This window comes from Exophiala xenobiotica, assembly GCF_000835505.1.
Source record: "Exophiala xenobiotica strain CBS 118157 unplaced genomic scaffold supercont1.7, whole genome shotgun sequence".
NCBI classification, from domain to species: Eukaryota; Fungi; Ascomycota; class Eurotiomycetes; order Chaetothyriales; family Herpotrichiellaceae; genus Exophiala; species Exophiala xenobiotica.
Window position 1 is genome coordinate 1 of NW_013562488.1, and position 27,337 is coordinate 27,337.

General features: G+C 51.2%; 14 protein-coding genes across 14 annotated transcripts; 8 read left to right on the forward strand and 6 right to left on the reverse strand.

Annotated features, from left to right (window-relative positions):
• Nucleotides 1-575: 575 nt before the first annotated feature.
• On the forward strand, nt 576-2,006 carry PV05_10682 (uncharacterized protein; the record flags this gene model as incomplete). The annotated part of the gene is made up of 3 exons (XM_013454088.1): nt 576-896; nt 954-1,340; nt 1,395-2,006. 3 exons carry the CDS (start codon nt 576-578, stop codon nt 2,004-2,006), a joined length of 1,320 nt encoding a protein of 439 aa, XP_013309542.1.
• Nucleotides 1,456-4,265, reverse strand: PV05_10683 (uncharacterized protein). The gene is made up of 2 exons (XM_013454089.1): nt 4,128-4,265; nt 1,456-4,081 (listed from the first exon to the last, which is right to left on the reverse strand). The coding sequence occupies exons 1-2, from the start codon at nt 4,176-4,178 to the stop codon at nt 2,642-2,644; spliced, it is 1,491 nt and encodes a 496-aa protein (XP_013309543.1). The 5' UTR covers nt 4,179-4,265; the 3' UTR covers nt 1,456-2,641.
• A 155-nt stretch (nt 4,266-4,420) lies between these two features.
• PV05_10684 (uncharacterized protein) lies at nt 4,421-6,189 on the forward strand. Its single transcript, XM_013454090.1, has one exon. The coding sequence runs from the start codon at nt 4,463-4,465 to the stop codon at nt 6,047-6,049; it is 1,587 nt and encodes a 528-aa protein (XP_013309544.1). The 5' UTR covers nt 4,421-4,462; the 3' UTR covers nt 6,050-6,189.
• Nucleotides 6,190-6,564: 375 nt separating this feature from the next.
• On the forward strand, nt 6,565-9,231 carry PV05_10685 (uncharacterized protein; the record flags this gene model as incomplete). Its single annotated transcript, XM_013454091.1, has 5 exons — nt 6,565-6,574; nt 6,624-6,747; nt 6,797-6,985; nt 7,031-9,083; nt 9,136-9,231. 5 exons carry the CDS (start codon nt 6,565-6,567, stop codon nt 9,229-9,231), a joined length of 2,472 nt encoding a protein of 823 aa, XP_013309545.1.
• Nucleotides 9,232-9,866: 635 nt separating this feature from the next.
• PV05_10686 (uncharacterized protein) lies at nt 9,867-11,491 on the forward strand (the record flags this gene model as incomplete). Its single annotated transcript, XM_013454092.1, has 2 exons — nt 9,867-10,790; nt 10,862-11,491. 2 exons carry the CDS (start codon nt 9,867-9,869, stop codon nt 11,489-11,491), a joined length of 1,554 nt encoding a protein of 517 aa, XP_013309546.1.
• PV05_10687 (uncharacterized protein) lies at nt 11,450-13,135 on the reverse strand. Its single transcript, XM_013454093.1, has 2 exons — nt 12,622-13,135; nt 11,450-12,574 (listed from the first exon to the last, which is right to left on the reverse strand). The coding sequence occupies exons 1-2, from the start codon at nt 13,096-13,098 to the stop codon at nt 11,555-11,557; spliced, it is 1,497 nt and encodes a 498-aa protein (XP_013309547.1). The 5' UTR covers nt 13,099-13,135; the 3' UTR covers nt 11,450-11,554.
• On the reverse strand, nt 13,115-15,954 carry PV05_10688 (uncharacterized protein). Its single transcript, XM_013454094.1, has 3 exons — nt 15,486-15,954; nt 14,409-15,438; nt 13,115-14,357 (listed from the first exon to the last, which is right to left on the reverse strand). The coding sequence occupies exons 1-3, from the start codon at nt 15,644-15,646 to the stop codon at nt 14,229-14,231; spliced, it is 1,320 nt and encodes a 439-aa protein (XP_013309548.1). The 5' UTR covers nt 15,647-15,954; the 3' UTR covers nt 13,115-14,228.
• A 59-nt stretch (nt 15,955-16,013) lies between these two features.
• Nucleotides 16,014-17,128, reverse strand: PV05_10689 (uncharacterized protein). The gene is made up of 2 exons (XM_013454095.1): nt 16,814-17,128; nt 16,014-16,759 (listed from the first exon to the last, which is right to left on the reverse strand). The coding sequence occupies exons 1-2, from the start codon at nt 16,814-16,816 to the stop codon at nt 16,424-16,426; spliced, it is 339 nt and encodes a 112-aa protein (XP_013309549.1). The 5' UTR covers nt 16,817-17,128; the 3' UTR covers nt 16,014-16,423.
• Nucleotides 17,129-17,322: 194 nt separating this feature from the next.
• Nucleotides 17,323-19,691, reverse strand: PV05_10690 (pantothenate kinase). The gene is made up of 3 exons (XM_013454096.1): nt 19,205-19,691; nt 18,874-19,156; nt 17,323-18,822 (listed from the first exon to the last, which is right to left on the reverse strand). The coding sequence occupies exons 1-3, from the start codon at nt 19,457-19,459 to the stop codon at nt 18,035-18,037; spliced, it is 1,326 nt and encodes a 441-aa protein (XP_013309550.1). The 5' UTR covers nt 19,460-19,691; the 3' UTR covers nt 17,323-18,034.
• Nucleotides 19,692-20,217: 526 nt separating this feature from the next.
• Nucleotides 20,218-20,869, reverse strand: PV05_10691 (uncharacterized protein; the record flags this gene model as incomplete). The annotated part of the gene is made up of 3 exons (XM_013454097.1): nt 20,218-20,478; nt 20,552-20,613; nt 20,668-20,869. 3 exons carry the CDS (start codon nt 20,867-20,869, stop codon nt 20,218-20,220), a joined length of 525 nt encoding a protein of 174 aa, XP_013309551.1.
• An 829-nt stretch (nt 20,870-21,698) lies between these two features.
• PV05_10692 (uncharacterized protein) lies at nt 21,699-22,888 on the forward strand. The gene has a single exon (XM_013454098.1). The coding sequence runs from the start codon at nt 21,915-21,917 to the stop codon at nt 22,710-22,712; it is 798 nt and encodes a 265-aa protein (XP_013309552.1). The 5' UTR covers nt 21,699-21,914; the 3' UTR covers nt 22,713-22,888.
• A 73-nt stretch (nt 22,889-22,961) lies between these two features.
• Nucleotides 22,962-23,511, forward strand: PV05_10693 (uncharacterized protein). Its single transcript, XM_013454099.1, has 2 exons — nt 22,962-23,269; nt 23,329-23,511. Exon 1 carries the CDS (start codon nt 23,080-23,082, stop codon nt 23,263-23,265), a length of 186 nt encoding a protein of 61 aa, XP_013309553.1. The 5' UTR covers nt 22,962-23,079; the 3' UTR covers nt 23,266-23,269; nt 23,329-23,511.
• A 104-nt stretch (nt 23,512-23,615) lies between these two features.
• On the forward strand, nt 23,616-25,306 carry PV05_10694 (uncharacterized protein). The gene has a single exon (XM_013454100.1). It carries the CDS (start codon nt 23,702-23,704, stop codon nt 24,464-24,466), a length of 765 nt encoding a protein of 254 aa, XP_013309554.1. The 5' UTR covers nt 23,616-23,701; the 3' UTR covers nt 24,467-25,306.
• A 625-nt stretch (nt 25,307-25,931) lies between these two features.
• PV05_10695 (uncharacterized protein) lies at nt 25,932-27,334 on the forward strand. The gene has a single exon (XM_013454101.1). The coding sequence runs from the start codon at nt 26,203-26,205 to the stop codon at nt 27,154-27,156; it is 954 nt and encodes a 317-aa protein (XP_013309555.1). The 5' UTR covers nt 25,932-26,202; the 3' UTR covers nt 27,157-27,334.
• Nucleotides 27,335-27,337: the final 3 nt, after the last annotated feature.

A 27,337-nucleotide genomic window follows, 5' to 3' on the forward strand; every position in this document is an offset into this window, starting at 1 on the left:
AACCCTAACCCTAACCCTAACCCTAACCCTAACCCTAACCCTAACCCTAACCCTAACCCTAACCCTAACCCTAACCCTAACCCTAAACGTTGCGTAGCAATTTTGCGTTGAAAAAGATCCTGTGCGATAGCATTCGTGAAGGTTAGCGAGTGACGACTACTTCGCAACGAGTTTGACGGACACAGTCACCGCAGAAGTTGGACGTCAGTTGAAGAAGCTCAATATTCTCATATCTATCCGAGGTCTTGCCGGACCGAAGATGTGGGCGGGCTTCTCCGCCTGGACAATTTGTAAACATCCATCCCTAACCCCCGGGTTCAATCAGGACCAAGCTGGATGTTTTATTGCTACAGCCGATTAACGGCCTAGCAATGACAAACAATCTCAATAGGCCTCAGTACAGCAAATTCGCATCCATAGGCTTTTATCATCTGAAAGGAGCCATCTGAACCCCAATATCGTCGCCTGATTGCTTCCGTGCTGAACACTCAACCTAAGAATATTTCTCCAGGACAACGAGCTTGAAGACATCCGACCCTTGAATTAAATTTGACCTCTATCGGAGCATCGCCAACATGGGTTCGATTGAGAAATACACCGACTTCAGGAGCGAGTCCGTAGGTGGCTTACCGTTCTTCACTCCCAAACAGACATTACCAGTCGGGACGGCCATTTTGAAACCTGAGAAAGGCATCACGGTGGACACCGTCAGTCCTGCTTTTAGGCCGTTAACAATCCGGGGATTGACGTTTCAAAATCGCATATGGGTGGCTCCGATGTGCATGTACAGTTGCGAAGACGGCATGTTCAGCGACTTCCATGTTGCCCATTATGGGCAGTGGGCAATGAGGGGTGCCGCTCTCATCACACTGGAGGCCACTGCTGTGACAGAGCAAGTACGGTTCCCCATGGAGACTTTGAAGCCTTCCCCGGAATTTGCTGACAGTCCACAGGGGAAGAATACACCGCAGGACGCCGGGCTGTGGAAGGATGAGCAGATTGCGCCATTGAGGAGGATTGTCAACCTCATACACTCCCAGTCCCAGAAGGCCGGGATTCAACTGCAACATGCCGGTCGGAAGTCTGGCATATGTCCTCCATGGTTAGGTCTAAAGCTTGTGCCAGCTGAATTCGGTGGTTACGCCCAGCGTGTTCAAGCCCCAACTGCTGAGCCATGGAACGAGAACTATGCAACACCTGGAGCCATGACCGAAGAGGAAATATGGGACACCATCGAGGCTTATGGCGCAGCAGCAAAAAGGGCGGTTCAGGCCGGTATTGATGTCATTGCGGTTCATGGTGCTCATGGTTATCTCATTCACTCGTTTGCTTCCCCAGCTGTAAGTCTATGGTACCCATGGACTACCCGGATCGATGTTGACGTTCCGTTCTAGAGCAACAAGAGGACGGACAAATGGGGTGGAAGCTTCGAGAACCGCACTCGTCTCGGTGTTGAGATCGTCCGCGCCATCAGAAGGAACATCCCGCCCACGATGCCGTTATTCTGGAAAATATCCGCAATTGACTGGCTCCCTCCTGGAGAGGGCTGGGAGCTGGAGGATACTTTGCGCTATGCGCCTATTCTGGCCAAAGAAGGCGTCGACCTAGTTGATACTTCCAGCGGCGGCACTGACAGGAGACAGAAAGTCCAGCTGGGTCAACAATATCAGGTTCCCTTTGCACAGGCTATCAAGTCGCTGTGCATTCCGAACTTGTTTGTGGCGGCTGTCGGTTGGATCAGGGATGGAGCCACGGTTGGGGACATCCTCGGCAACGCGAAAGCTGATGTGGTCCATGTCGCCCGCGAGTTCCTTCGGGACCCCAACTTCGTTCAGAAGGTGGCTCTAGCAACAGGTACTGAAGTATCTTGGGTCGATCAGTACCACAGAGCGCCAATGAACGGGAAATACGTGGAGTCAACGACGAGTATTACGACCGAACGAAAGGCCGACGACGACGTTACCAAGTCGCATGACAATCAAGCGGGTAACAAAACCATCAAGTAGACAGTCCTGGTGAAAACGTTTTGAACTTTTGACCATGGCTGCCTTGCTTGAACATTGGTCCACGGACAAGAAGAGTATGGTGTTGGTCGGCATAAGGCACAACAACAATGTGGACTCCGGTGCTCGTCATAGCTGAGTCACAATTCGTACAATGTAGAAAAGAGCCATGTGGGCATGCAGTGATGACCATAGGCTTCTGGCAGTGGTGACCATAGGCTTCTGGCAGTGATGACCATGGGCTTCTGGCAGTGATAACAACCGTGGCAAACTTTGCACGCCACCGTGGAGGTTTTTCATTTAGCCTGTGGATCCAGCACAACGTCTTGGGAACCGCCCGGAGCAGACACTTCGATTTGAAACTCCGGAGTGCAAGCAGTATTAGACACTAGCAAACTGGCATTGTCGAGTAATTTCAAATGCCTTGGAGCTGATGGAGTCGACAGATACACAGTACCTCCGTGACCAGTCATCGTCCTCATATTTTGCGGTGGACTGTGGTCTGTAAACATAGTTTGGACTTGGTGATCCATTCCGCCTGTGGTTGACGAACCAGAGCCGTTGTGTTTGTTTGTTGATATAGCAAAGGTCTGTATGTCTGTATTCATGGGCAGTTGCGGAAAACGTCTACTGCACCATCAAAGCCGCTTCCAATGACTGGTGTCAGACGCTGCAAGCACTCCATATCCAGACATCTTGCCAAGTCTGGCAAGCAAGGCTCTAAACCATGATGCCCGCTTGCCACTGACATTCTCGAGGCTTGAGGCGAGTGATAATGGCCAGATTGTCAACGACGCAAAGTAAGGCCTTATCGTTTCTTGCGATGTGGGGATAATGATCGGAGACGACGATCCGCTTTGTTCAACTTTTGCGAATCTTTCCAGGCTGTAGGGCAGACTACGGGCAAAGTCTTCAGCCACATCTTCAACGCAAGATAAGCAGTCCGCACGCTCGCGCTCCGCAGCCTCTTCAAACCTCAAGTGCCTAGCCCCAAGAATCCTTATTCTAGTACTGAGTGAAAGCATTCTGGTCGAGTAGTACTGGTTCCAAACTGCCGCATGTGCAAGACTTGAGTAGCTGTAGACTGTGGGCGAGAAGAAGTCGCAGGACGGAAACTCATCCAGCTCTGCAATCGTATACCGCTGGTACAACCATGTGCTCGGAAAATGCAAGACCCAATGTTCCAACGCTTTGTCGATATTTTGCGCCTCTCGCGCAAGTTGTGCCGCTGCCGAACTGCTGGAAGCGTTTTCGTCCCTGAGCAACGCAAAGATCTGATGACGCAGGTTGACCAGTCGAACGATTATGCGATCGTATTCAAGCTCCAGGCCACGCTCACCAAAAATACTACCGTCCGAGATCCATTCAGGCAAGGCCAACTTTCTCAGAAGCGCAGACTTGATCATGCCGCGTCGTGTATACTTCATGATCTCAGTGGCAGGCTGATCGAAGCTCAGGCGGTCCTTCCACATCCTGAGAATGGATAGTGCACCATCGTGGTGCCGAAAACTTCGCGCATTGTTTCCCTGCGGATCGGCCTGTGTTGGTTCGTATACTGCATCTTCGTATCGACTCATGAAGAATATTGTGAGGAGACAAATGTCCGTGTTATGCACGACCAAAGAAGGCATAGAGATTCGTGCAAGTTGCAAAAGCCGGTGATAGGTCAAGGAGGCTTGCAGAGCAGCTGGTGGGTATTTCTGAGTCCGGGCGAAGATCGCCAGCGCCATGCAAGATACGGCGAGTTCGATGATCGGGCTGTCAATTTTCGAAACCCATGCAGTGAGATAGTCTTCCGAGATGGCTTTCAGGACCTTTGGCGTGCTTTTCGGCGCTTTCAAATAATGATGCATATAGTAGAGGATGGCCTGGGTCTTCAACTCCACCAGGTTGTCCGACATAGAAAGATCAAGACCGACAGCCGCTGGTTCCTTCAAGGACGAGCGAGGCCCTCTGGGACGCTTTCGCAGTCCGCTCGCATAAGAATTTTCATCATGGACTGCGGCCAGCGCTGTCATGCCATGACATAGCCTCCTAGACTTGAGGCATCTCTGGCATGTTGGCCGCGTTTCATCACACTGTGAGGGTTAACCTCTAAAGGCCCGAAAGTAAAGGTATGCCCACCTTAATCCGGCGGAACTTGCAGGTCTGACATCCTGCACTGGGAAAAGGCATGGAATTAGCGATTAGCTTCTGGACTCGAAGGTAGCACCCGAGTGATATTTTTCAGGCAGCAATTGCGCTTCAGAGCCATCATTCACCTTTGAGAGATGAGGTGGGAAGTTGGGCTTGCTAGAGAGAGGTGTTGTCAAGGAAAACAGTGTTTCTAACGGCGTTAAGCCCATGCCACCGCTTAATTCCGGAACACGTAATTTGACGAAATTTTGGCCGGTGACATCTTGTCCTCGCGATCCTCTGCAAAACTATGTCGACAAGTTTCCGACTTGCAACTCCACGGTATGGCGCCTTCCAGGATACATGGTACCGAGAACGAATATCTTAGGTCGTCCTCTGGAGATGAGTCTTCTATCGGCGATCAGGAATTCACAAATCCCGCACCGAAGCGCAGGCGCATTTCACGCGACAGCGACAGCGATGACGACGTCCTACAGACTGCCGTTCAGCCAACACGAATATCTCGAGTCAATAATCCAACATCTAGAATCGACCAACCCTCGTTACCGCCGAGTCGTTCGATCCCTACTACTTCCTCTACCTTTCAAGGCTTAAATGTGGCACCATGGCTTGTTCATTCTCTGGCTGCGATGGCTATCCAGCATCCTACCGACATTCAAAGAGCATGCATACCGGAAATACTGAAAGGAAGAGACTGTATAGGAGGATCAAGGACCGGTACCGGAAAGACGATCGCATTCGCAGTTCCGATATTGCAAAAGTGGGCTGAAGATCCGTTCGGCATATACGCTGTGGTCCTCACCCCGACTCGAGAACTCGCGCTACAAATCTACGAACAACTCCAGGCCCTAGGAGCACCGCAGGGCCTCAAGACCGTGCTAGTCACCGGCGGCAGTGACATGAGGCCTCAGGCGGTGGCTCTTGCCAAACGTCCTCACGTCGTTGTTGCGACACCTGGTCGATTGGCCCATCACATCCTGACTTCCGGCAAAGAAACTGTCATCGGACTCAAGCGCGCCAAAGCTGTTGTGCTTGATGAAGCCGACAGACTCCTTGCTCCTGGATCTGGGTCGATGTTGCCGGATCTCAACACCTGCCTGTCCGCCCTGCCACCATCGACATCTCGACTTACCCTCCTCTTCACGGCCACAGTTACCCCAGAAGTCCGTGCCTTGAAAGAATTGCCGCGACCGAACGATCGCCCTCCTGTCTTTGTCTCGGAAATCACAGACCTCTCCGACTTCTCGGTGGCGTCAAGCCTGCTACCGTCCAGCCTCCAGCAGACTTACCTACAAATCCCCATGGCTCAGAAGGACGCGTTTCTACACGTTCTGCTCTCAGTACCTTCTTTCACAAGAGCACCAGAACCCAGTATCATCGTCTTCGTCAATCGCACAACCATCGCTGACGTCTTGCACCGCACATTGCTACAACTCGACCACCCTGTTACCGCATTGCACTCGGAGCTGCCGCAAAGTCAACGAAATCGCAATCTTTCGGATTTTCGTGCCCAGAAAGCTCGCATCCTCATTGCGACGGACGTTGCATCACGAGGTCTCGACATCCCAGACGTCAATTTTGTCATCAATTACGATGTCCCTCGAAATCCGACAGATTACGTGCATCGGGTCGGACGTACCGCGAGAGCGGGCAGAAAAGGCACTAGCATTACCTTTGTCGGCCAGCGGGATGTGGCTGTTGTCCTGGCGATCGAAGAGTATGTGGGAGGCAAAATGATCGAGTGGACAGAGGAAGATGTCAACATTGAGTCGAGAGTGATCCGAGGCAGGACATTGAAGGACGTCGCCGAGGCGAAAATGGAGGCATTGCGAGGCTTGGAGGCTGGCAAAGATGTCAATGGCTGGAGAAGGAAGATCAAGAAGGACAGGAAACGTGTGTTGCAGGTCTGATTTGTTTCTGCAGCTACAGGATGTGAGCGAGATGACTTGTCGATTGCGGGAATTCCCATATGGCTTGACTTCGTGAATTGGAATACCATAAACTGGCAGAGACCGACTACGTACCATGTTCCCGCCCTCGGAGATATGCATAGATGTTGCTCCTCGAATGCTACGATGAGTACATAGAGAAGTGGTCTATTCCTTGTGTAGAGTACGATGCCCATTGGGTTGCGGATGACAGTGTTGAATTGCTGACTTAGCATGATGCCCTCCGATTGGCCACAGGAGGGGACACCTCCTGCGCGCCGCATTCATTCAAGTGTGGTCTGGCCGCCGTGTCTTCACAATTACTGCAATCCCTGAACCTCTCAAAATCTTTCAATTGGACTCTCATTCGATGGTCGCATGCCGTTGATGGCATTGAGGAGCCTCAAAATTGATCCCATTGGCCCTTGAATTCCCTGCGATCCCTATGAGTGACTGAAATATCAACGTGGCCCGCTCTCCCGGGTCAGCGCAGCAACATGACTTCCCGTGAGCAATAACACATGAAAAGCACTTTCAGCTGCTGACCATGCATCAGTCAAACAATTCATTCGCAATGTGCGAGCCTCCAAAACTATCGCCGACGAGAGAGCGGTTGTCCAAAAGGAAAGTGCCGCCATAAGAGCCAGTTTTCGTGAAGAGAGTCATGATTCGAACACCAGGTCATTACTCCAGCTATACTCTTACAGGGCGGGATCTGACAGAGAACAGGAGGAACAATGTCGCGAAGCTCCTATACCTTTTCACACTCGGTGAACGGACACATTTTGGCCAAATCGAATGTCTCAAACTGCTCGCTTCGCCTATATTCGCCGACAAGCGGCTGGGTTATCTTGGGACTATGTTGTTGCTGGACGAAAACCAAGAAGTACTCACGTTGGTAACGAACTCACTCAAGAAGTAAGCAGCCTCGTCTTGACACCCAACATTTCTGACTGGCAATAGTGACCTGAATCATTCCAATCAATACGTTGTAGGCCTCGCTCTCTGCACCCTTGGCAACATCGCTTCCATCGAGATGTCTCGAGACCTATTTCCGGAGATCGAGACCCTTATATCGACAGCAAATCCCTACATCCGTCGGAAAGCCGCTCTTTGCGCAATGAAAATATGTCGGAAAGTGCCAGACCTACAAGAACATTTCCTAGAAAAAGCAAAACTCCTGCTGCAGGACAGGAATCACGGAGTCTTGTTGTGCGGTATCACCTTGATCACCAGCATGTGTGAGGCGGACGAGGCAGAAGGAGGCGAAGAGGGCATCGTGGACATGTTCCGGCCTGTTGTGCCACATCTCGTGAGAACACTCAAGAGCCTGACCAGCTCCGGATACACTCCGGAGCATGATGTATCTGGCATAACGGACCCTTTCCTGCAAGTGAAAATCCTGCGATTGCTGAGAGTGCTTGGACGAGGGGATGCGGCGACAAGTGAACAGATGAACGACATTTTGGCACAAGTAGCCACCAACACCGAGTCCACCAAGAACGTTGGAAATGCAATCCTCTACGAGGCCGTTCTGACGATCCTTGATATCGAGGCCGATTCAGGATTGAGAGTATTGGGAGTCAATATCTTGGGTAAATTCCTCGCCAACAAAGACAACAATATCCGCTATGTCGCGCTCAACACATTGATAAAGGTGGTTGCCATCGAGCCGAATGCCGTTCAACGACACCGGAACACTATTCTGGAATGCTTGAGAGACCCAGACATCTCCATTCGCCGACGAGCGCTGGATCTGAGCTTCACATTGATCCGAGAAGACAACGTCAGGGTTCTCGTGCGAGAATTGCTCGCATTCCTGGAAGGCGCTGATAACGAGTTCAAATCTGTCATCACCACCCAGATTGGAATCGCCGCAGATCGCTTCGCGCCCAACAAACGGTGGCATATCGACACGATACTTAGGGTTATCAAGCTGGCTGGGAATTATGTTAAGGAGCAGATTTTGTCATCCTTCATCCGACTCATTGCTACATCACCCGACCAGCAGACTTATTCAGCACAGAAGTTGTACTCCGCCTTGAAAGCTGATATCACACAAGAAGCGTTAACGCTGGCTGGCGTCTGGGTCATTGGCGAGTATGGAGACGCGCTGCTCCGAGGAGGATCATATGAAGAGGAAGAATTGGTAAAAGAAGTCAGGGAAAGCGACATCGTTGACCTGTACTACACCATCCTCAACTCGACCTACGCAAACCAGGTCGTGACCGAATTCATCATTACCTCTGCCATGAAACTGACGACAAGAATGGCCGACCAGTCGCAGATTGAAAGAATACGCCGTCTGATGCAGTCGAGAACTTCCGATCTCAGCGTGGAGATCCAACAGCGGGCGGTCGAATACGGCAATCTCTTTGGCTATGACTCAATCAGACGAGGCGTTCTAGAGAAGATGCCGCCACCAGAGATCAAGGAAGAACAGCGCGTCCTTGGTCAAGCAACCACCCCAGCAAAGGACAAGAGGAAGTCATTGAAGACGAAAGCGAATGTCAAGGTTGCCAAGACCACGGAGGCAGACATGCTTCTCGATCTTATGGGCGGATCGGACATTCAAGCTGTGGACGCTAGCGCCACGCTCAATGGCCAGAAGCCAACCGCAGACCTCCTTGCCGATATTCTCGGGGGCGGTGCGTCAGTCTCGAGCCCTCCACCTCAGGCCAAAAGTCCAGTGCCCTCTAACAACGCTGATTCCATCATGGATTTATTCAGCAACGGGACAGCCAAGAGTGCTAGCCCGGCTCCTTCTGGGCAACAAGCACATCCAGCTTACAACAAGAATGAACTGTCAGTCTCGATTCAGGTTTCAAGAAGCGGTGCCGGGGTGCAGGCTCTTGCTCGCTTCAAGAATAACTCAGCCTTTGAAAGTATGACAGGGGTCGGGCTGCAAGCGGCCGTGCCAAAGAGTCAGAAATTGACTCTGCAAGCGATCAACAAGAGCACGCTTGAGGGCGGTGACGAAGCGACTCAAGCTATGAGAATTGTTCCTGCAACTGGGGTGAGTCGTCTGTCTCTGTTGGTTTTGTTTATGTTGCTTACACGACGACTAGTCTCTGCCTCCGAAGCTCCGATTGCGTCTGAAAATATCGTATGCGAAAGGCGGAGGAGCACCAATTACTGAGCAAGTTGATTGGGCAGAACCCTGAACTGCCACCTTTTCCGCTTAGCGGCCTTGTTCAGTCTGAAAATGATCCTGGTCATCGTCATCCTCGAGGACTCTGGCTGGAAGAGGCGGCCTTGGGCGGCATCCCCAGACTATATATTCCGTGCTCGAAAATACAATAGTGGCTGAAGTGGCCGAAGTGGCTGAACGGACGCAATGCGCTGAGGAAGCAGCCGGTACCAATCAACCCCCAGAACTCTCTAGGTCTCAGATTATTCCTACCGCTAAAGGGCATGAATGCATCCTGTTGTGTCTGTCTGCAGTCATGGGTATCTTTGCGGTCGTGTGTTGACACCAACCGCGGAAGACGGAAGGTTTTCCGCCCTTATCCCTTGTCGATCGCACGAGGAGAGGCTCTTTTCGATTCTCCTCACACGACGTTCAAGTCCTAAGACTCTGACAGTGTACTCCTTCTTTGGCCTTTCTCGATGGATAGCTCCCAATATGAAAAACCGTGCCAACTACTACACTAGCCGCATATTCCATCGTTGGTCTTGAAGAGACCTGTCAAAATTTCCATTTGTTTGATAAATGGGACATATAAAAGGGACGGGAGCCACAACATAGCAGTATTGCTCGACATCTGCACCTCAATTCCGTAATCATTCTCCAGCCACGATGCTGCTTTCACTGCTGATTTACTCGATACCTGCGATCCTTGCCTTTTCTCTTTGGAAGAACTATTTCTCCTTGAGATACATTCCCGGACCATTCGCCGCTCGACTCACAGATTTATATCGTGCTCTACTGGTCTACAAGCGCGATCCGCACGAAGTCCATCTCACACTGCACAAGCGCTATGGCAACGTCGTCCGGCTGGGCCCCAATTGCGTTTCCGTCACTGGATCCTCAGCCTACATCCCGCAAATCTACGGCATCGGCAAAGGCCTAGTCAAGTCGGACTTTTACAGTGTGTTTCAGAACATTGTGAACGGCCGTAGGGCAGCCAGTCTAGTGGCGGAGACCGACGAGAGCGCACACGCGAAGTCAAAACGGCTAATTGCACATGCTTACTCGCTTAGCACGCTAGTCGAGTACGAGAGTCTAGTTGATCGGACAACGGAGGTCTTTCTGGACATACTCGAGTCGCGGTTCGCAGTTAGCAGCAAGTCGCCTGGCAAGCTACTCGATCTCGGACGTTATCTCCAGTTCTACGCATTCGATGTCATCGGCCAACTCACTTTCAGTCGGCGGCTGGGTTTCATCGAGTCCGGCACAGACGTGGATGGTATCATCGAAGCTATTGGAGCAAACTTCTCCTATTTCAGTGTGCTAGGACAAATCCCATGGCTCGACGAGGCTGTTTTGGGCAAGAATCCAATTTATGTGAAGTATTTCCGTAAGAGCGTGAGCTCGCCCATTCTGATCTTTGCGCAAGGACTGCTCAAAGAGCGATTGAAAGACCTCGCGCAAAGTGGCGGAGAAGAGAAAGAGAACGCTCTTAACAGGCCGGACTTCCTCAGCAGATTCCTTAAAGTCAGGAAGGAGTTGGCAGATGGAGATGAAGCCTTAACGGATGCACAGATTCTATCATATCTCTTTGTGAGTACACTTCCTGCCCAGCTAGCTTGTCGTCCTGTCATAAGGGCTCTACAGTGCTGAGACATCGACAGATGAACATCAACGCCGGAAGCGACACTATTGCATCTACACTCCGAGCAATCTTCTACCACCTTCTCAAAACCCCCGAATCTCTTGCTCAACTCGTAGAAGAGCTTGACTCTGTCGCGAGGCAGAGAAAAATCTCTAGACCCTGTCCTACATGGACTGAAACACAGCACAATCTCCCATACCTCTGCGCTGTCATCAAGGAGGGAATGAGGATGAACCCCGCGCTTTCGCTACCGCTCGAACGTGTCGTACCGAAGGATGGATTGGTTTTGCAGCACGAAGACGGAACCCATACGTATTTCCCGCCCGGGACTATCCTAGGTATAAATCCATGGGTCTTCCATAGATGTCCCCATGTGTTTGGACCTGATGCCGAGAGATGGAATCCGAGCCGATGGCTGGGTGAGAAAGAGAAAGAGACGAAGAGCATGGAACACAGCATCTTGTCTTTCGGGGCGGGTAAGAGATCATGTCTGGGCAAGAACATCGCTCTACTGGAGTTGCACAAGCTGGTTCCAGCCTTGCTCTTGAAATTCAAGATCGAATTGGCCAATCCCAGAAAAGAATGGACGGTGGAGAATGTTTGGGCGTTGAATCAGACAGGCATCGAAGTCAATTTGACAGTGCGATAATGATACAAGTACACAGAATCTTTCCATATAAAGTCAACATGGACATGAGGAATTGATCGACCATCACCACGGTGGAGGGCTTGCTTCGATAACTTCGACCAACACTTTCAGGGAACGCCAGATGTCGTCATCCCACAGTCCTCTCAATGCCTCTATCAGCCACTTGCCAATGACTCCTATACTTGCGTGAATTGCAGCTGCCCTCATCCTCAGAGCATATTCATCCAGGCGAATTGGCCTTGTATCCGGAAGGTCAATGCCGAGCATCACTCTAGCTTTGTCTGGGATTCGGTAGGGAGTCTCATCGCACTCCGCCGGTCGGGTCCAGTACCGCTCCATGGGCGTTGATTGTTCTTCGAGTCGTGCGAAATATGCGTCCACAAGGATCCATGCTGTTAGGGCAGACAGCAGCAGGGGCGGCGCTGTCGGGAAGATCTTCTGAAGAGCGTCGATATATGTCTTGTCAGCTACATGCGGACAACGAATATCGAGAATAGGCACCGAATCAAGCCGCAACATGCCGTCGGGGAAATTGTCGATGGCTCTGGTGACGGCTTTTAGCACTCTTTCCATCTTGCGGCATCTTGACCATGTGGCCACGTGGCTTGTCGGGGACGGAGCCAAAGGAGATTCGGGCACTCCAAATCCATGTCTTATGGTCCATTTCGGGTCAGCAGACATTGAGGCGCGAGAACTTCTTGATCTCCTCGGCGATATTCCGAACGGGTCAGTCAAGTTATGCAGTCGTCGCAAGGTGGCGCTTATCATGCTGCTATCCGACGGGTTCGACAAGGTCCGCGTCGGGAGAGTGAGCGGCTCAGGTAAAAGGCTTGGCCGCAAAGATATGAGGGTGGGTTCGGGAGGATTAGCGCAAGTTGTTTCATTCGGACAAGAATCGATCTCGGGCATATCACCTGGAGTATCATAAGGGCTGAATGCAGATACCTCGATAGGCGCATATACCGGCGTGGATGGGACAGACTGAAGTTCAAGTGGAGATGCTAGCTTTGATTGACTCGATGGAGGACGGTGGATTTGGATGATTTTTGGCTTTCCAGGTCCAACCAACACTGTGGCAACCATCTGCAGTTGTCAGCTCAGGGCAAACCGGACCTTCTGCTCAGACTCACCACCTGATCTTCTCTTTGTCCGTCTTGAAGGTCAATACAGGGATGCTCCACAACCTGATAGAACCTTGCTTTGAATCGCCTGCGTCTTTCCTGGTGGGAAGTCGTATTTGCCAGCCAGCCAGACTCATCTGCACAGAGAACATCTCGGAATTCCTGATCAATAGGGGTGGCGGGAGAAGATTCAGACGCTGTACTCTCTTCGAGATCATGGCTGTCGTCGACAGCGGGCCAATGCAAAGAGTGCTGCTCCCCTTCACTGTCAGACTTTTCATTGCTGCAGTAGTATGACAATATCTGCAAATTATCGATCGATCCGTTATTGGAAGTCCGGCTATGGCTTCGAGGATTGTGAAACTTGAAGTATGACCGTCCTTCATCTTCAAGTTCGCCCGTGATGGGACTCGGGAGTAGAGGTGTGATGGGGCTGCCACCCTGTTGTTGAGCAAGACCACGAAGGTCGTTGTAGCTGGTCGGCATTCTTCGCAAGCCAGACAAGCACCCCGGGGCAGGCGAGTCCTCTTCGCTCACAGAGGGAGAATGAGGAAGTAGCAATGGGAATGGAGCCTTCATCTCAACAACAGAGGGTCTGGTTGACATGCTGCGGTACCTGTCCGGAACACCCCCGTTCTTCAATTGCACCGAGCGTGATTGCTGGAGGAGCTTAGACAATTGCAGGCGAACACGATTTCGCGCAGGCAGGAGAGGAGGCGAGGATGGAGGTGTAATTTGTCCTTCGGTCATACAATGAGTGAGGCGGAATGGTGGCCAACCTTGGTGAGATGCCATCTCTCCTAAAGCGCCAAATTGTTCCATTGTCCTCGTGTGGCATTAGTCAAGTAAGTACAGAGCGATGAATTATCGACAGAGGGCGACTGAGACACAATCAGGAGAACTGACTCAATAAAGAGCATGGAGCGCGTGTTGCAGATCCAACTGTCGTGGCGTTTGTGCAGCGGACTCGTGCGACCGGCCGCTTGTCTGAGACCAGACGCATCTTTGCCCTTGCATGTCCGGTTGAGGATCAGACACATGTGTAGCACGGGAACGTCCCCCCACTGTGTGGAAGGCATAGCCAGCCATCTCGAGGCGTGCAAACTGTGGGAAATTCACCCCCTTGCTTCGAGATCATATTGGCACTTGCCTTGGCACTTTCCCACAGCAAGAAAGGGTCAAGACTGTAGCACTGCAGGTTGGCTCGCCGAGATTGAAAGGAGAAGTGCAGACTTTAATTGTCATGCCTTACATGACGGAAGCACAGAACTGATCTTGTGTTGCGGAACATCCTGGCTGAGTACTGCCGACATCAAATTAACCTCTGGAAAGGGGTAACCGTATCGTAGATCATGTGTCCGCCAGACTTTGCTTCAGGATTACTGGTATTGATCTTTGGTTCTCGGGAATAATTATCTAGGCCCAGGGGTTCACAGATTTGGCCGACTGAGTAGTTAGCCAGGAAGGCGCTCGGCTCAAAGGGACACGGCGTTTGGTTTCGAGAGTGGACTGCGGTCGGTCACGAGCAGCCGAAACGGCGATGCCACGCATTCAGGAGGGAATGGGAGAAAACAAGTTCCGTCTCCTGGGATCTCGGCAAGAAAATGAGATATCATCTACATGTGTTCAATCGGCTCCTCAGGGAGAAGCCCACCATGCTCTTCTGCCTCGTGCTCCCTTCGTGGCAGCAGAGCTTTGATTGGTGGTCTCACAAGATCATTGAACATGAATGTGCCGTAGACAAGCTAAGGATGATGTAAGTATCTGCAGCGAAGCGTGAGAATATGAGGACCTACCAGAGCAAAGCCGACGACTTGAAGCCATTTGAATGTCTCCCAGCCCAGCCCAAGAGAGACAATCCAGATAAACAATGTCCGACAGGTATCGATGATCGAGCGGGATGTCGCAGAGATGCTTCTTGTCACAGATAGACCAAAAAAATTGAAGCCACCGATTGAAACCATGATAGCAAGGCTTGAGATACCAATCGCCCTGTTTGTGATGATTTGACGATATCCCTCCGCAGCGTCGAAGTAGCCATATCGTCCACTTTTTGTGACCCCGACTGTGAAGTGCAGGATGATTTGCAAAACGACCGTGACGATGAAGCCGAACAGCCCTTCCCATGCCACGACTTTTAGCGGTTCGAGTGCGTAATTCTCCAGAATCCACTCTTCCAAGCAGAATTGCGTTGCTGTAAAGACCTGCGCAAAGGCAATGAGAAAGATACCAAGGATGGCCCGGAGCACTTCTGCGTCAGCAGCTTGAGCGACCAAGTCTCGGGCTGCAAGCAATACGTCGTGCAAGTCCTGAGCAACATCATTCGAGGTGGGCGAGTTCTTCTCACTCGAATGAAGTATTCCCGCAAGGCCGACCATGGCAACACCCAAGACCACAATGACCAGAGACAGCCAGTGATATAGATACAACTTTCTCTTGAGAAACAAGACGCTGAAAAGACCAACGAACAATACCAATGCGCCTCTTGTCATTTGATATATTGAGGCCGCCACGAACAACAGGCCAACATTCATGAGTGTTGTTCCGGCAATGTCGCAGCACGCCGGCAGGCCTAGCAGCACAACTTTCCAGCCTGTAAGTGGGCTCCGATCGTCTGCGTTGGGCAGGAGAGGTTTGAGGGCAGGGCTTGAAGCACTTCTGGAGGTTGGACGGACAGTATCGTCGTCGTCATCGTTTTCTTCAGTCTCTTCGGTGTTCACGGGTCGGTAGAGCAGCGGCGTTTCGCGGGAGAGGATCAAGTAGCGGTAAAGCCAGAACCCGGCGATGACGAGCCAGCTGCCCATCTCGCCGATGAACATTTGCACCCTAAGTCAACGTTAGCCATCACGAACATCAACAAGCGAGATGCTTACGTCTGAATGACCGGCTGCTCGAAGTTCTTGCGATGCCGGCTATTTTTGTCGCCACAATTCCGTATACATTGTTGATCCTGGTATTTTGTGAGAATTGTATTGGCGCATCCGGTCAACAGCATCATCCCTATCAGGAACGGGATGATTGCTTTGGGTGCCATGGTGGAAAGATCGCGTGCTCGGGTGACGGGTCACCTGGTCTGTACCGCTGTCGATAAAGTACTTATCCAGGTAAGCTGAAGGGGAAATTCTTAGATAATGGTGAAGAGGGCGTAGATGCTGCACTCTCAAACATCAGCCAGTGCTCCGTATGGCTTCTGTAGAATGCAGCCGTTCGATGCGGAATGAGCAGACCGTAGGAGATGGATGTCAGGAAAGGTCCGGGTTTGTCCAGCAAAGGCCCGCCCAAGGGTCAAGTCAGCCTCGTTGGTGGGAAGGTTGCCTATGTCGAGCCCGTGGGTGCGTGTCGGTCAAAGCCGAAGTGGCCAGTGCAATTACCCATGACGACCCATGATAATCCATGATGACCCCATCATTATCAGATATGCCTAGGTAATTCCAACCGTAAACAAAGCAATTCAAGAGACACATCCGGAGACCATAGCCGCTTGTTCCATCCCGTACAAGATGGTGGTTGACATGTATTCTCCAGGTGCTGGAATATGGCATATTCCTGCCATCGTCTCGCATTCCTGCCTCGCTACTGATACAGTTGCGGTCGCATCAATGTCACGATGCTCCCGCTCACATGTTCCCCTCCCGTCCGCTCAGAAGCCCGTCTATCTACCCACTCATATCCCTTTGCACATAGCCTGCTCAAAGCCATAATTTCATAAACAAACGCTACGCTGAGACCTGATTGAAATAGGTGGGTATCTGTACAATTGCTTCGTACTCTCGTGTCCATGGTGTGATATAATAGCCCTTTCCAGCCTACTTCAACCCGTCGAGTAGACCCTGCTCGGCCTTCGTACGCTTGACAGGCTGCCACTTCGACTCCTACGTCTTCTTCTACTGCCATTGCTGCGCACCTTTCGTTCCACAACCACTTCTTCTCGTCCCACCCTCCGGTTGTTGTTGTTCAATGAGTTGAAGAGATAAATCAGCAGAATTGTCCCGAAAAAGGTCCCAAGAATGGCGCCTGCAAGGGTCCCCCCGGAATATTGCCCTGAGCATGTGGGAGACGAGTTGGTTACGATGGTTGTTGTCGCTTGACGAGCAACGAGCACGGGCGTTGCGGGGAGAAGCGCAGAAACGACGCTCGGAAGAGGGGACTGTCAAAAAAGCATGAGCAACTAAAGACTCGAGGAAGGGGACAACGCGCCTACCATTTCAATCCTATCTTCACCGGATAGTCTTAGATCTTGGATGCGCTGCTGTGCTGAAGAGAAATTTCCTGTCGAATAGGTGGTGTTTACTTGATTGCGCTCGTTGCAATACCAAACCCATCCGTACGCGCTTATTGAGCAGGTACCTCTGGAGACAACCTCAAGACCAGTCGCAAGAGCAGAAGATACTCAACTTATTGGCGTCCAAGTAACTCGAGAATGCGCAAAGGGAGCCGGGAAAAGAACCAACAAGATGGCGCAAATGCGAGGGCGAAGGAAAGCGGAAGCAGTTTGTTGTTGGCAGCATCGGCAGTCTCATCATGTGGTGATGGTCAGTTTTAGGCTGGCTAGGTGCAGGAACGCAGGCCTCGGGGTTCATACTTTGACGTCAGATGCAGCCAACCACCAAGGAATTTTAGGCCAGCACCCACTTCTGGGGCCTTCCATTCGGCATTCGGTTGTACCTTGAACTCTCAGATCGCATAACTTTGGAACCAGGAATATCCTGACATCTAACCTGCTAGATTGCTACGTGCGGCTTGTTAATCCGGGAGAGCACTATTATAAGGTATGTTTAGATCCTCACTTCCCACAGTTCGACGTCACACCCCGATTCATGCTCGCAACGCGAATTGCTGAATACAATATCAAGACACCAGAGCAATGGCTCTTTCAGGTAGATGCACATCCACATGTTGCAAAGCTTCAGGGCATCGTACCCCAGTGAGGGCTGTTCCCTCCTAAAAGCATTGCCGGTTCGTCGCCAACCGAAGTGTAAGAAACTTCATGCCTGCGCGTACTGCAGAGTTTCTGATATCCTCTCGTCGTCCCCGATAAACTGGCAAAAGTATGACCATGCTCCACGCCACACATGGGCTGCTGACCCGGCCTTAAAACTGCCTGGGTTTGTTTCAGGCACCTCCGGGTCGGTTAATATGGCCTGAGACGCGTCGGCTTGCCGAGTATTAGCGTACACAGTCAATGCGAGCTTTGCGAGCCGTAGCCAGCAGCCTCAGCTGAAACCGCGTGGCCGGAACACTGAGTATAGATTTCGAGTCGCTCGTTGAAGGAAATCCCGGCTATACCTTGTCGGTCGGGAAGGGAGCGAGGGATACTGCTAAGGACTCACCACCTGTGTCGATGCGTGATTGAATCGGAGGAAGTCCCGACAGGCAGTGATTCCAGGCGTGACGATCCATGAACCAGAACTCAACAATTCATTTACTCCTTTGACAATACCCTGCCAAGCTTGAGATCTTCCAGACTGTTTCGTCGACCCCAGTTCTTGGGTTGCCGCTTCAGAAAAGCTCCGACTGCGCCGAGATAACCCTCATGGCGGAGGAAATATGCTTGTTTTTCGCTTTTCGACCAGAATCTGATGGCGTAAGAGAGAGTATTCATGGTCTGAGTATGGCCACGAATGAAAGACCCTCCAAAGTATATGTGCTTGAGGTTATGTTTTTCAGACTGTAAATATGCAATCTGCCCGATGTTGTTGGATATGGCATATAGCAAACTTCGCGCCATGTCTTCAATCTTGAAGCCTTGCACGCGACCGTCGCCATCGCCATGCGGGTCGCCGTTCGACAGTCCTTCCCCGTCTTCAGCATTTCTCTCCGCAAGCCGCTTCATCCGGAACACTTTGCCAAATGTACTCGCAATCGTTGTGGCTTTCAAGCCAATCTTACCGTACCCAGTGCCATATATATCGCCAACAAGCATGTCCACGCCGCTGTTGTCACCCTTTTCCGCCAAAGCAAGCATTTCATCAAAGGTTCGAGCACCCGTCAATAGAGACAGAATCCCCCAGAACGTACCTCCTCCTAGGGATGTTCCGCCTACGCGCTGAAATTCTCCAGGACCGGACACTTTCACCATAGAGACTCCGGAGCCGATATTGACGAGGAGGTACGGGTATACATCTGCGCGGGCCTCGACAAATTGGATCGGTTCGTCTTCGCTGTATGTAAAGACTTCGTGTGGTATTTCGGTAATAAAGAAGTCCAGCCCTATTCACCAAGCAATTAGCGAGACCCTCACCTGACGGCTGCAGAGCTCACCGATAATGAGACATTCCATCTCGTCCTCCTGGATGACATCCACATGCAGCACCTCTTTCATCTTGTGATAGAACTTGAACGCCCCTCCCCCAGTTGCCATCACGCATAGTTGCTGCGGGGTCGAGCCATTCAGTTTGGATTGTGTATGTTTCAATTCCTGGATAAAGTCGATGCAGAGATCGATGCGATCGGTTTCGAAGTTAACGAAATTCAGGCGACCGCCGCCATGGGTCGAACCAGGTTCGCGGGAGAAGTATACAAGTTTCGCTAATGATCCGCCAATCTAGAATATTGTTAGTAGATTGATAGCGATTTTGGGCCAGAAACGTACATCGACTGCGACATGACTGACAACATCGGTATGGTGAGGCAGTCGAATGTCCTTGTGCTCCCAATGGACAAACTCGCTCCCTGCGCCGTTCCTGCCATTGGTCTCATCGTCCACGATGAATGCGCCCTCGACATTTATTTTGACGGATGCAGGGAGAGGAGGCGCGCGAGGTGGACGACCAGGAGCATCGCCGTCGGCTATGGCAAATGTGTCTTCGACGTCCGCGTTCGCCAGTACCCTCTCCGAGGCCGACATTGTAGGCAGTCTCTGTTAAGACAGAGAGTCGTCCATAAAGCCACCAAGAAAGTCGTTGCCCGAGTCACAGGCACAGAAAGAGACTTGAATTCACCAGCTGCACGAATCCATTGAATGTGTTTGCATAATCGTCGCAGATCCGGCTGACCGAGAATCGTCCACTTCGGTCGCTTCAACCTGTTCAGAGATTCGGCGTCACAAAAAAAAATACTGCTCAACGGACCGATTAATTCGGTTGTGGGACGACACCTACTACGACCTACGGACCTCGGGACTTTCCATTATGATTTATTCGCACTATTATTCGGTCCCCTAGAATCTGTTCAGTAACTCCCCGCTTTGCTTGCCGCGGGGTTCGAGATCTCAATTTGCTCCAGCATTGCCGCTTTTCGGACAGCGATGTAGGTTCGTGCATACCTAGTTACCTTAGGTATGCAACCGTAACAACCAGAAGTGATCAACAGTATTATGGTGACGTTGCAGGTCTGCGTCCCCGATATCAGGTCTATGAGCGGAGCACTGTATGTCCAAGTGTGTCATGAGTCCAACACCGTGAAGAGAGCACCACAAGGGAGAAAGAGTATGACATGCGAATATCCAGGCGCGAGAGTTTTTTGTTTCTTTTTTCTTTTTTCCAAGTACAACTCTCAAAAAGCAGACTTTCTGCATTCATTCGCCTAACCAGTTGACCCGTCCAAGGACACGGAGCTATGCTCGACCCATGCTGTTGAGGCTTGTCCATCAGATCTTGCCATCTGCTAACCAGAAACCCATGCGTTGTCCCTTGGTTTATTACCAGCCTGTTCTGAGCTTGCTACCATCCGCCGGACACTCAATGCTTCACCCAAGGTTTCCAAGAGAAATCCATACAGGGTCCCAAGTATGAGGAGAGTAAGAGACAGTGGTACCGTGGTATCAGAACCACTGCTTGTTGGTCGTGACGTGGTGCTTGCAATCGGAGGAACTGTTGTCGCAGTGCCCACGAGCGTCGCCTGGGCGCATTGACCTGGAGTCAATCCCTGTCCTCTGTCAGCCATCGAGCTTTAGGACCACGTGCGAGTATTGATAGCGCTGGGCGGGCGGACTGCATACAATTTCACAGCATCGACTTGCAGCAACACCAGTGCCGCACTCCAGACCTCCTGAGCATATTCCTAACGGCGATGTCAGCCAATCTCTCGGGCTCGCCAAGCCAAGTGCAGAATTACCACTGCCGTCTATGCAGCAAGTGTCGCCAGCTGTGAGGTTGACGCAACCTGCTGCCGCCAGGTAGATGCAGAGATCACTACCAGACGGACAAGTGAGCATGGTCTCACGACGGGCATGATCAGCAGTACCGAGAGAAAAGACAAAGTAGCGGCGATCAAGGAGGAGGAAGAAAAGGAGTTGCAGAATGCTTTTCAGCTCCATATTGAGCCGGTTTTCGCTGGGTGAATACTGTTTGCGTCTGGAGAAGACAGATTGAAAGCTTGATGATCGGCAGGTTCTGGTTTTTATCGTCCCATTCTTTCCATTAGAAAATAACGAAGCAGAGTCAAGGAACCACTTTTTATCTGGTACCGAGACAAGAACAGAGACATTGGAAGCAACACGGCGAGCAAATGGTGGGAGTGTTCCCGAGACCGTCAAGCTGATACTTGATTTGCCTCGCCACTGGCGTCAGCCATGCCGAAAGGACAAAGCCAGATACGGAAGAAATGAAATTCTTCATGACTTTTGTGATCTTCAATCGGTGCCTGCAATCAGCACCCTACAAGTGTTGGCACAATTCATTTCTTCAGGGTGCCAGCAGCCGAACCTCGGGATAGAGAACCCGCGGCGTTGCTGCATTTGCAGAGGCCATGTTCTGCGCAGTGAATGTTTTCGTTGTTTTTTCTGATGAATCCCAAAGATCTCAATCATGTGTTCAGCGGCCCAGGCGGACCGGGGTGTTGAACTGCACTTGATTGCTGCTTGTGTGGGTAGTGTATGAACCGAGCTTGAAGCTCTGGCATTAAATACATGTTCTGACGGGCCACTTCCGTCAGACAAAGAGGAATCAGCTCTTCTTTCAAAATCTTTCACTCCATTGGAAGCCTAGAAACCTCGCTGAATTCCAGTTCTAAGCAATCCAAGCAACTCTGCCGCTTAATCAGATACTCATTCAAGGCCCAAAATCCTGCTTGCTCGTCCAATCTCTTGGGGCCCTTGCAGTCGAAAACAAAGGGGTCTGATAAGCCGCAGAGCTGCGAACCTCTGAAATCGATCTTCCATCCACGACGAGTACCATCATCTGATGCGATCAAGCTTAAAGCATCGGACCCTTGCCGGCGACGCCAGGGACCCAAAGATTCAGCTTCTCGTGTTGATGCCTAGCAAATAAGCGCTGGACCTGGAGGTATGCTAATCGTTTTGGGCATCCAGGCTCAAGAATTGGAAAGTTTATCGTCATCTGTTCCGCCGGCTATCGCGTACAATGTCTGAGTCGGCGGTAGCAGAATCTGCGTATTATCATACCCTGAACGCTCGTCCTTACCTTTACCCTGTCGACTCCCGAGACAAGAGGCTACAAAAGGTTGTGGCACGTCTGTTGGAGCTGCCGGCAGAGATTCGTCGGAAGATCTTCGAGGACGCATTTAACGCCAATCGTGTCGCCGTGACTGCTAAATCCGGCTGTTACTGCTTCTCCGATGCGACCGGCCCATATCATGCAGAGCATCAATGGCTGGTAAGAGCCGACTTGCCAGATCAGGTGCGGCAGGAAGCACAGCGTGTCTTTGTGGAGACTGCGATGTGGGAATTGCACTGTCAGCAAGCGTTCACTGCTTTTGTGAGCAGAATGACTGCGCTGCACACTCTGAACAACGTCCGCCATGTTCGAATGAATGTCTTTGAGATCGAATCGCAATGGAAGCTGAACCTGGAATATTTCCCCAAATTACTAACGGCAACCTTTTCTCCCTGGCAGAAGGGCTGGACAATTGATGTCCCCGAGCAAGCAGATTCCGAACTACTGTCGGATGTAAATGTCATGGACAGGGTATGGCGTGTCCTTGAGTCCAAAGAGGGCTACGGGCCAGTCAGGGATACTTTCAAGCAGCCACGGAGGTACAGAATTCACTTTGTCTTTCCAATTCGCTATCTCTTACCTGGAAAGACGGGCTTTGGGTCGCCGCTGTGGCAGTTGAGTGTTTGGCGGGCCAATTTAGATACAGGAATGATCGAGCGAAATTGGCGGGAGGTACATCTGGTACAGGAAGCAACGTTGGACTGAGGGGAAAGTGCAAATCCTGGGAAGGTACCACCATCCTAGAAGATCCTGCTTCTCCTTCACAACAAGTATGTCTCGGATATCAGTGGTACGCAGTAGACGACATTGCACTTCTCAGAAAGGAGGCTGCACCCCTCATGCAAAGTAGAAGATGGGCAATTTGCTTGTGAATTAACTTCCATGTTCTTTCCACCAGATCCCCATTCGTGGTTTCAAAGTACTTCCAGGATCCAGCCCATCACCTCCTCTTCCCCAAACCTCAACCTCACTCAATTCCGTATTCTGTCTGCAAAGATCGACTCTCATCCAAATACACATTTCCACTGGCTCAAGCAAGTCTGTCTAGGTTTTTGTCCAGTCTCCAAGCACCATGCCGCAATCGTCGAATCCCGGGAAAGAGGAATCCGGCAAGGAAATGGGTTTCAATGAAATGGTCAGAGCTGCAGGCTTTACCTCCTTCAATCAATTCCTGCTCTCCTACAACCTTCGAGTGTACAATGATGAAGGCGTCCAAGAAGGCAAGGCTATTCTGAAAGTTCTTTTCGACAAGAAATAAATAGGTATGTCATATGTTCACTGAGGATCTCGGTCTCGGTCTCTTCAGACTGATCACGGCCAGGTCAGATCCTGCCGCCGAAACCGCTACATCCATCGATCCCCAAAATGTTGGCTGGTACTGAAATGGAAAAGAAGAAGCCAGCCAGCTGAGGATCTGGCAAGCGCTATCTGGGAATGCCAACGCACAGGCCAGCATATCATACGTAGTACACCGACACGGGCACATATGGTCCTTCTTTCATAGACGAATTACCAGTCTTGAAACATTGACAAACTCCACCTGCAATTAAAATGCGGGGGAAATTTTCTGCCGGTTCCTGCATTAGTTGACATCTTTGCCGTGAATTGTCCTCACGTATTTGCAACTTCTTTTACCCCTTCGTATCTGCCCTCCATAATGTGAACACGACTTCACGCCCGGCCTATTCATTACCATGGCGAGAACGAAAATGGCAGCCCGTAAACATGGTGGCAACAAGCGAAAACTTGACGTGACCGCAGATGCTGAAAGTGATCGTCCTGCGAAGCGACCTACCTCGAAATCTGCGGCTCAGTCCAGGCAAACCGACCTCGACGAGACCATCGCAATGATGGATTCTGCTTTACTTGCGGATCACTTCGCAAAGTGCATTCGAAAATTTTTCCCAAATAGCAGTTCTATCGAGTTGGAGGAACAATATCTCCCAACGAAGTCCTTCCGCAATACCACGGCCTTCGACAAACCCCACGTTGGCACGAAGCTATCAGAGTTCCTCGAAAAATTTGCAGAGAATGGCAAAGCAGAGCTTTCCACGTGCGATGAGGAGGCAGCTCCTCATACACTTATAATAGCGCCTTCAGGGATCCGGACTGCCGACCTCAACAGAGAACTGCGCGTCTTCAACACCGAGGGGTCCAAGGTCGCCAAACTTATCGCAAAGCACATGAAACTGCAAGAGAATATCGATTATATGCGAAAGAACAAGGTCGGGATTGCCGTGGGCACCCCTAGAAGGGTCAAGGATTTGATCGACGCGGACGCAATGAAGATCAGCGGCATACGACGCATTGTCGTGGATGGATCGTACAGAGATGAGAAGAAGAGAAGTATTTTCGAAATGGAAGACCTTTTTCGACCGTTGTTGGCACTGCTCAACAAGGAACAGATTCGGAAGCGATATGGTGCGGAAGAAGACAAGGTCGAGATTCTGGTGTTTTGAGCTGCTGCAACAAAAGAGATTGAGTATGAGATACTCTACACCACAAATGGCACGCGGCACAGCATACGAATATGGACGAAGGCCAAGTTATACGAGGGCATCAGCTAGATTCCAAAGCAAAGGGCTCCGACTCCTCATGTCTGCTGACTCGTGTCTGATGAGTCGCTTGGGGCTTAGAACGATTGTCTTGCTGGGTCCGATCAAGATCGTTGGTGTGAACATTGCAGCAACACAGCACGATCCTCGTTCCTTGAACTCCACGGGCTCATGTAGCCAACCTATACGCGTCAGGCACCAATGAAAGTCGAAGTGTGAAAGGCCTGATCGGAGTAACTGAGATTTGGTTGACTCGGTAGAAGCAGGATATTGAAGATTCGTGGAAGCGAAGATAATATCATGGCTCCTGGAGATACCTAGGTATTCGCGCCTGAAAGCAACGCTCCTGCAATTGAAGGCAGCTCTCGACACCGCTGGACGAGTCTACTCCGAACAGCTATTTTCGAAGCGTTCTGGATGTGAGCCTTCACTCAGAATCACTCAAAGGGGCCTAGAGTTGACAGTAGACCGACCGGAACTGGGCCACATGCCGTGGTCAAACTCCTCAACCCTGTGAAGTACTACCTCCGGATTCCATTTCTGACTCACAAAGGGACTGCTAGGATCCACGCGCGTTGTGACAGACAACTTGTTGGGTTCGTGCTCAGCGTTAGTCAAAAGCACCACCGACGAGTATTTCACCGCCAGCAAGCCGCATTTCTGTGCAAGTCACGGCCTGTTACATAGTCACCCAACTCAGCAAATGCGGGGTTCTGAATGTGCCTCTACTCGTTCAGGAAGAATCTCATGGTTATGCACTCGATGTCATCACAAACTTTGGTGACATCCTCTGCACCATATCTGGTTGCCTTTACAAAGTGAATCGTTGATGATTATTGAAGTTGGCACCTGGTTGGGAGGTTGGAACACCGTACGGAGGCGTGCACCAAATGTAGTTGCCGCGCTAAGATCGAATGACGAAGGATCACAACCTGACATGAGATTTTCTTTTGCTCTAGGCAGCCTTAACTAAAGTCTTAACTGAAGGTAATCCACTTAGGTGCCTTAATGGTAAAGGATAGGCGAGAGTTAGGGGCCGAGAATCGAGGTCCGATATCTCCGGGGACAGTTGTCCGGAGCAACGGAAAAGAAAATAAATGGTCTTTTGACGTCCTCGTCATTCAACTTTAGCGCGGCAACTACATTTGGTGCACGCCTCCGTAGGGAGCCTACCAATCGGCAGCCTGTACAAGCCTTTAAGCGACTGTTTCACAGTGCCTCGTGAGCTGACATGCCAGTGCATGCCTAAATTCTCCGCATCCTTGTTCCTTATTATTAGGTGGCCGTGAGTGGCATCGCACATGGGTTGGAGTACAAGTAACTTGTCTAAGATCCACACCTGCCACCAAATGTGCAAACTATCACAGTACAAACTGCCATCCGGGCGCAGATGGATTCTACCGTCATTTCCCACCTCTTATCTTTCTGCAGCATCTGTAAACCTTCACCTTGCGTCGGTACGCTGTCATGAGTGTAACTTGATTTGATGCTCTTGTTGTCGATGGTCTACTACCACCTTGCCTTTCAGTCTCTCCATACGTAGTCCCTCGTCACATTTGAGCTGCATCACGGGCGCAATCCGAATCTCTATGCTTTCCGTCGTCCCATTGAGTTGAGCTCTAGGACTTCCGTTCACCAGGATGTCCTACCAATCGTTCCTGAGAGCGACTTCCAATTCCAATCCCGGTGTCAAGACCCCTTCACCAAATTCAGTCCACCGGAAGCCTGCCGCAACACCGAGTCCAGCACCTCCATCTATATCGTCGTCTGTACATACGACTATAACCCACAATCACTCTCCAAGCACCGCCTCCAATGGCCCATATACTCCTGTCTCTTCTGCTCCTTCACCAACCTCCACCTCCAGACCGCGGACGCAATCCGCCGCAGGCGCTCCCACAGCTCAGCCAGCTCAACCACAGCTTACACCTTTGACAAAAGCACAAGTTGATGCCGGCTTGAAAGCCTGTCTAGATCTGCAGAATACCGCCACAAGATTTCACGAAAAGCGGCCATTCGCGGCTCTGCTGCTAGCGCCTGACAATACCACGATCCTGCTAACGCACTACTCCATCTCCCACGTCCAACACGCAGAGACCGAGCTTGCGCGGCTGGCATCTATACACTTCTCGCAGAGGTACTTGGCTGCGTGCACTCTGGTCTCAACGTGGGAGCCCTGCGCAATGTGCACGGGCACGTTGTATTGGAGCAATATTGGGCGGCTTGTCTATGCGGCCAGCGAGGAGAAACTCAATGAGCTGACTGGCGGGAACAACAATGAAAACATGACCATGTCCCTGCCTTGTCGGAATGTGCTGAAAGCCGGCCAGAAAGATGTCGAAGTTATCGGGCCCGTCAGTGGTTGGGAGGAAAAGGTCGTTGAGGAGAGTGGTAAGTGGTGGAAAGAGCATCAGTCTACCGAGTCTCAACCGGGATTGCGAGAAGGCAGTGTCAACGGAAGCGAAAAGCCCAACAGTCTTTCGAGTATGCGTCAAGCGACGCCGACCACTTGGACAGGCGAAGAGAGCGTCCTGAGCAGGATCGACGACGAGGGAGAGTATAAGGCTGACCTCGACATCGACTGGATGAGGTAGGATGGTGGGGCAGGTCGTGCCAGACTCCCTGCGTGAGCTTTGCAGTGACTATATCACTCCTATGGTGGTGGCCAACCAAGTCAAGAGACCTTGATGCTGGCGGCTACCAGGTGGATTATGTAGACTCATGTACTGCTCAGTGGGTACCTTTGCCAGTGTTCGAGCATATCAACTTATCATG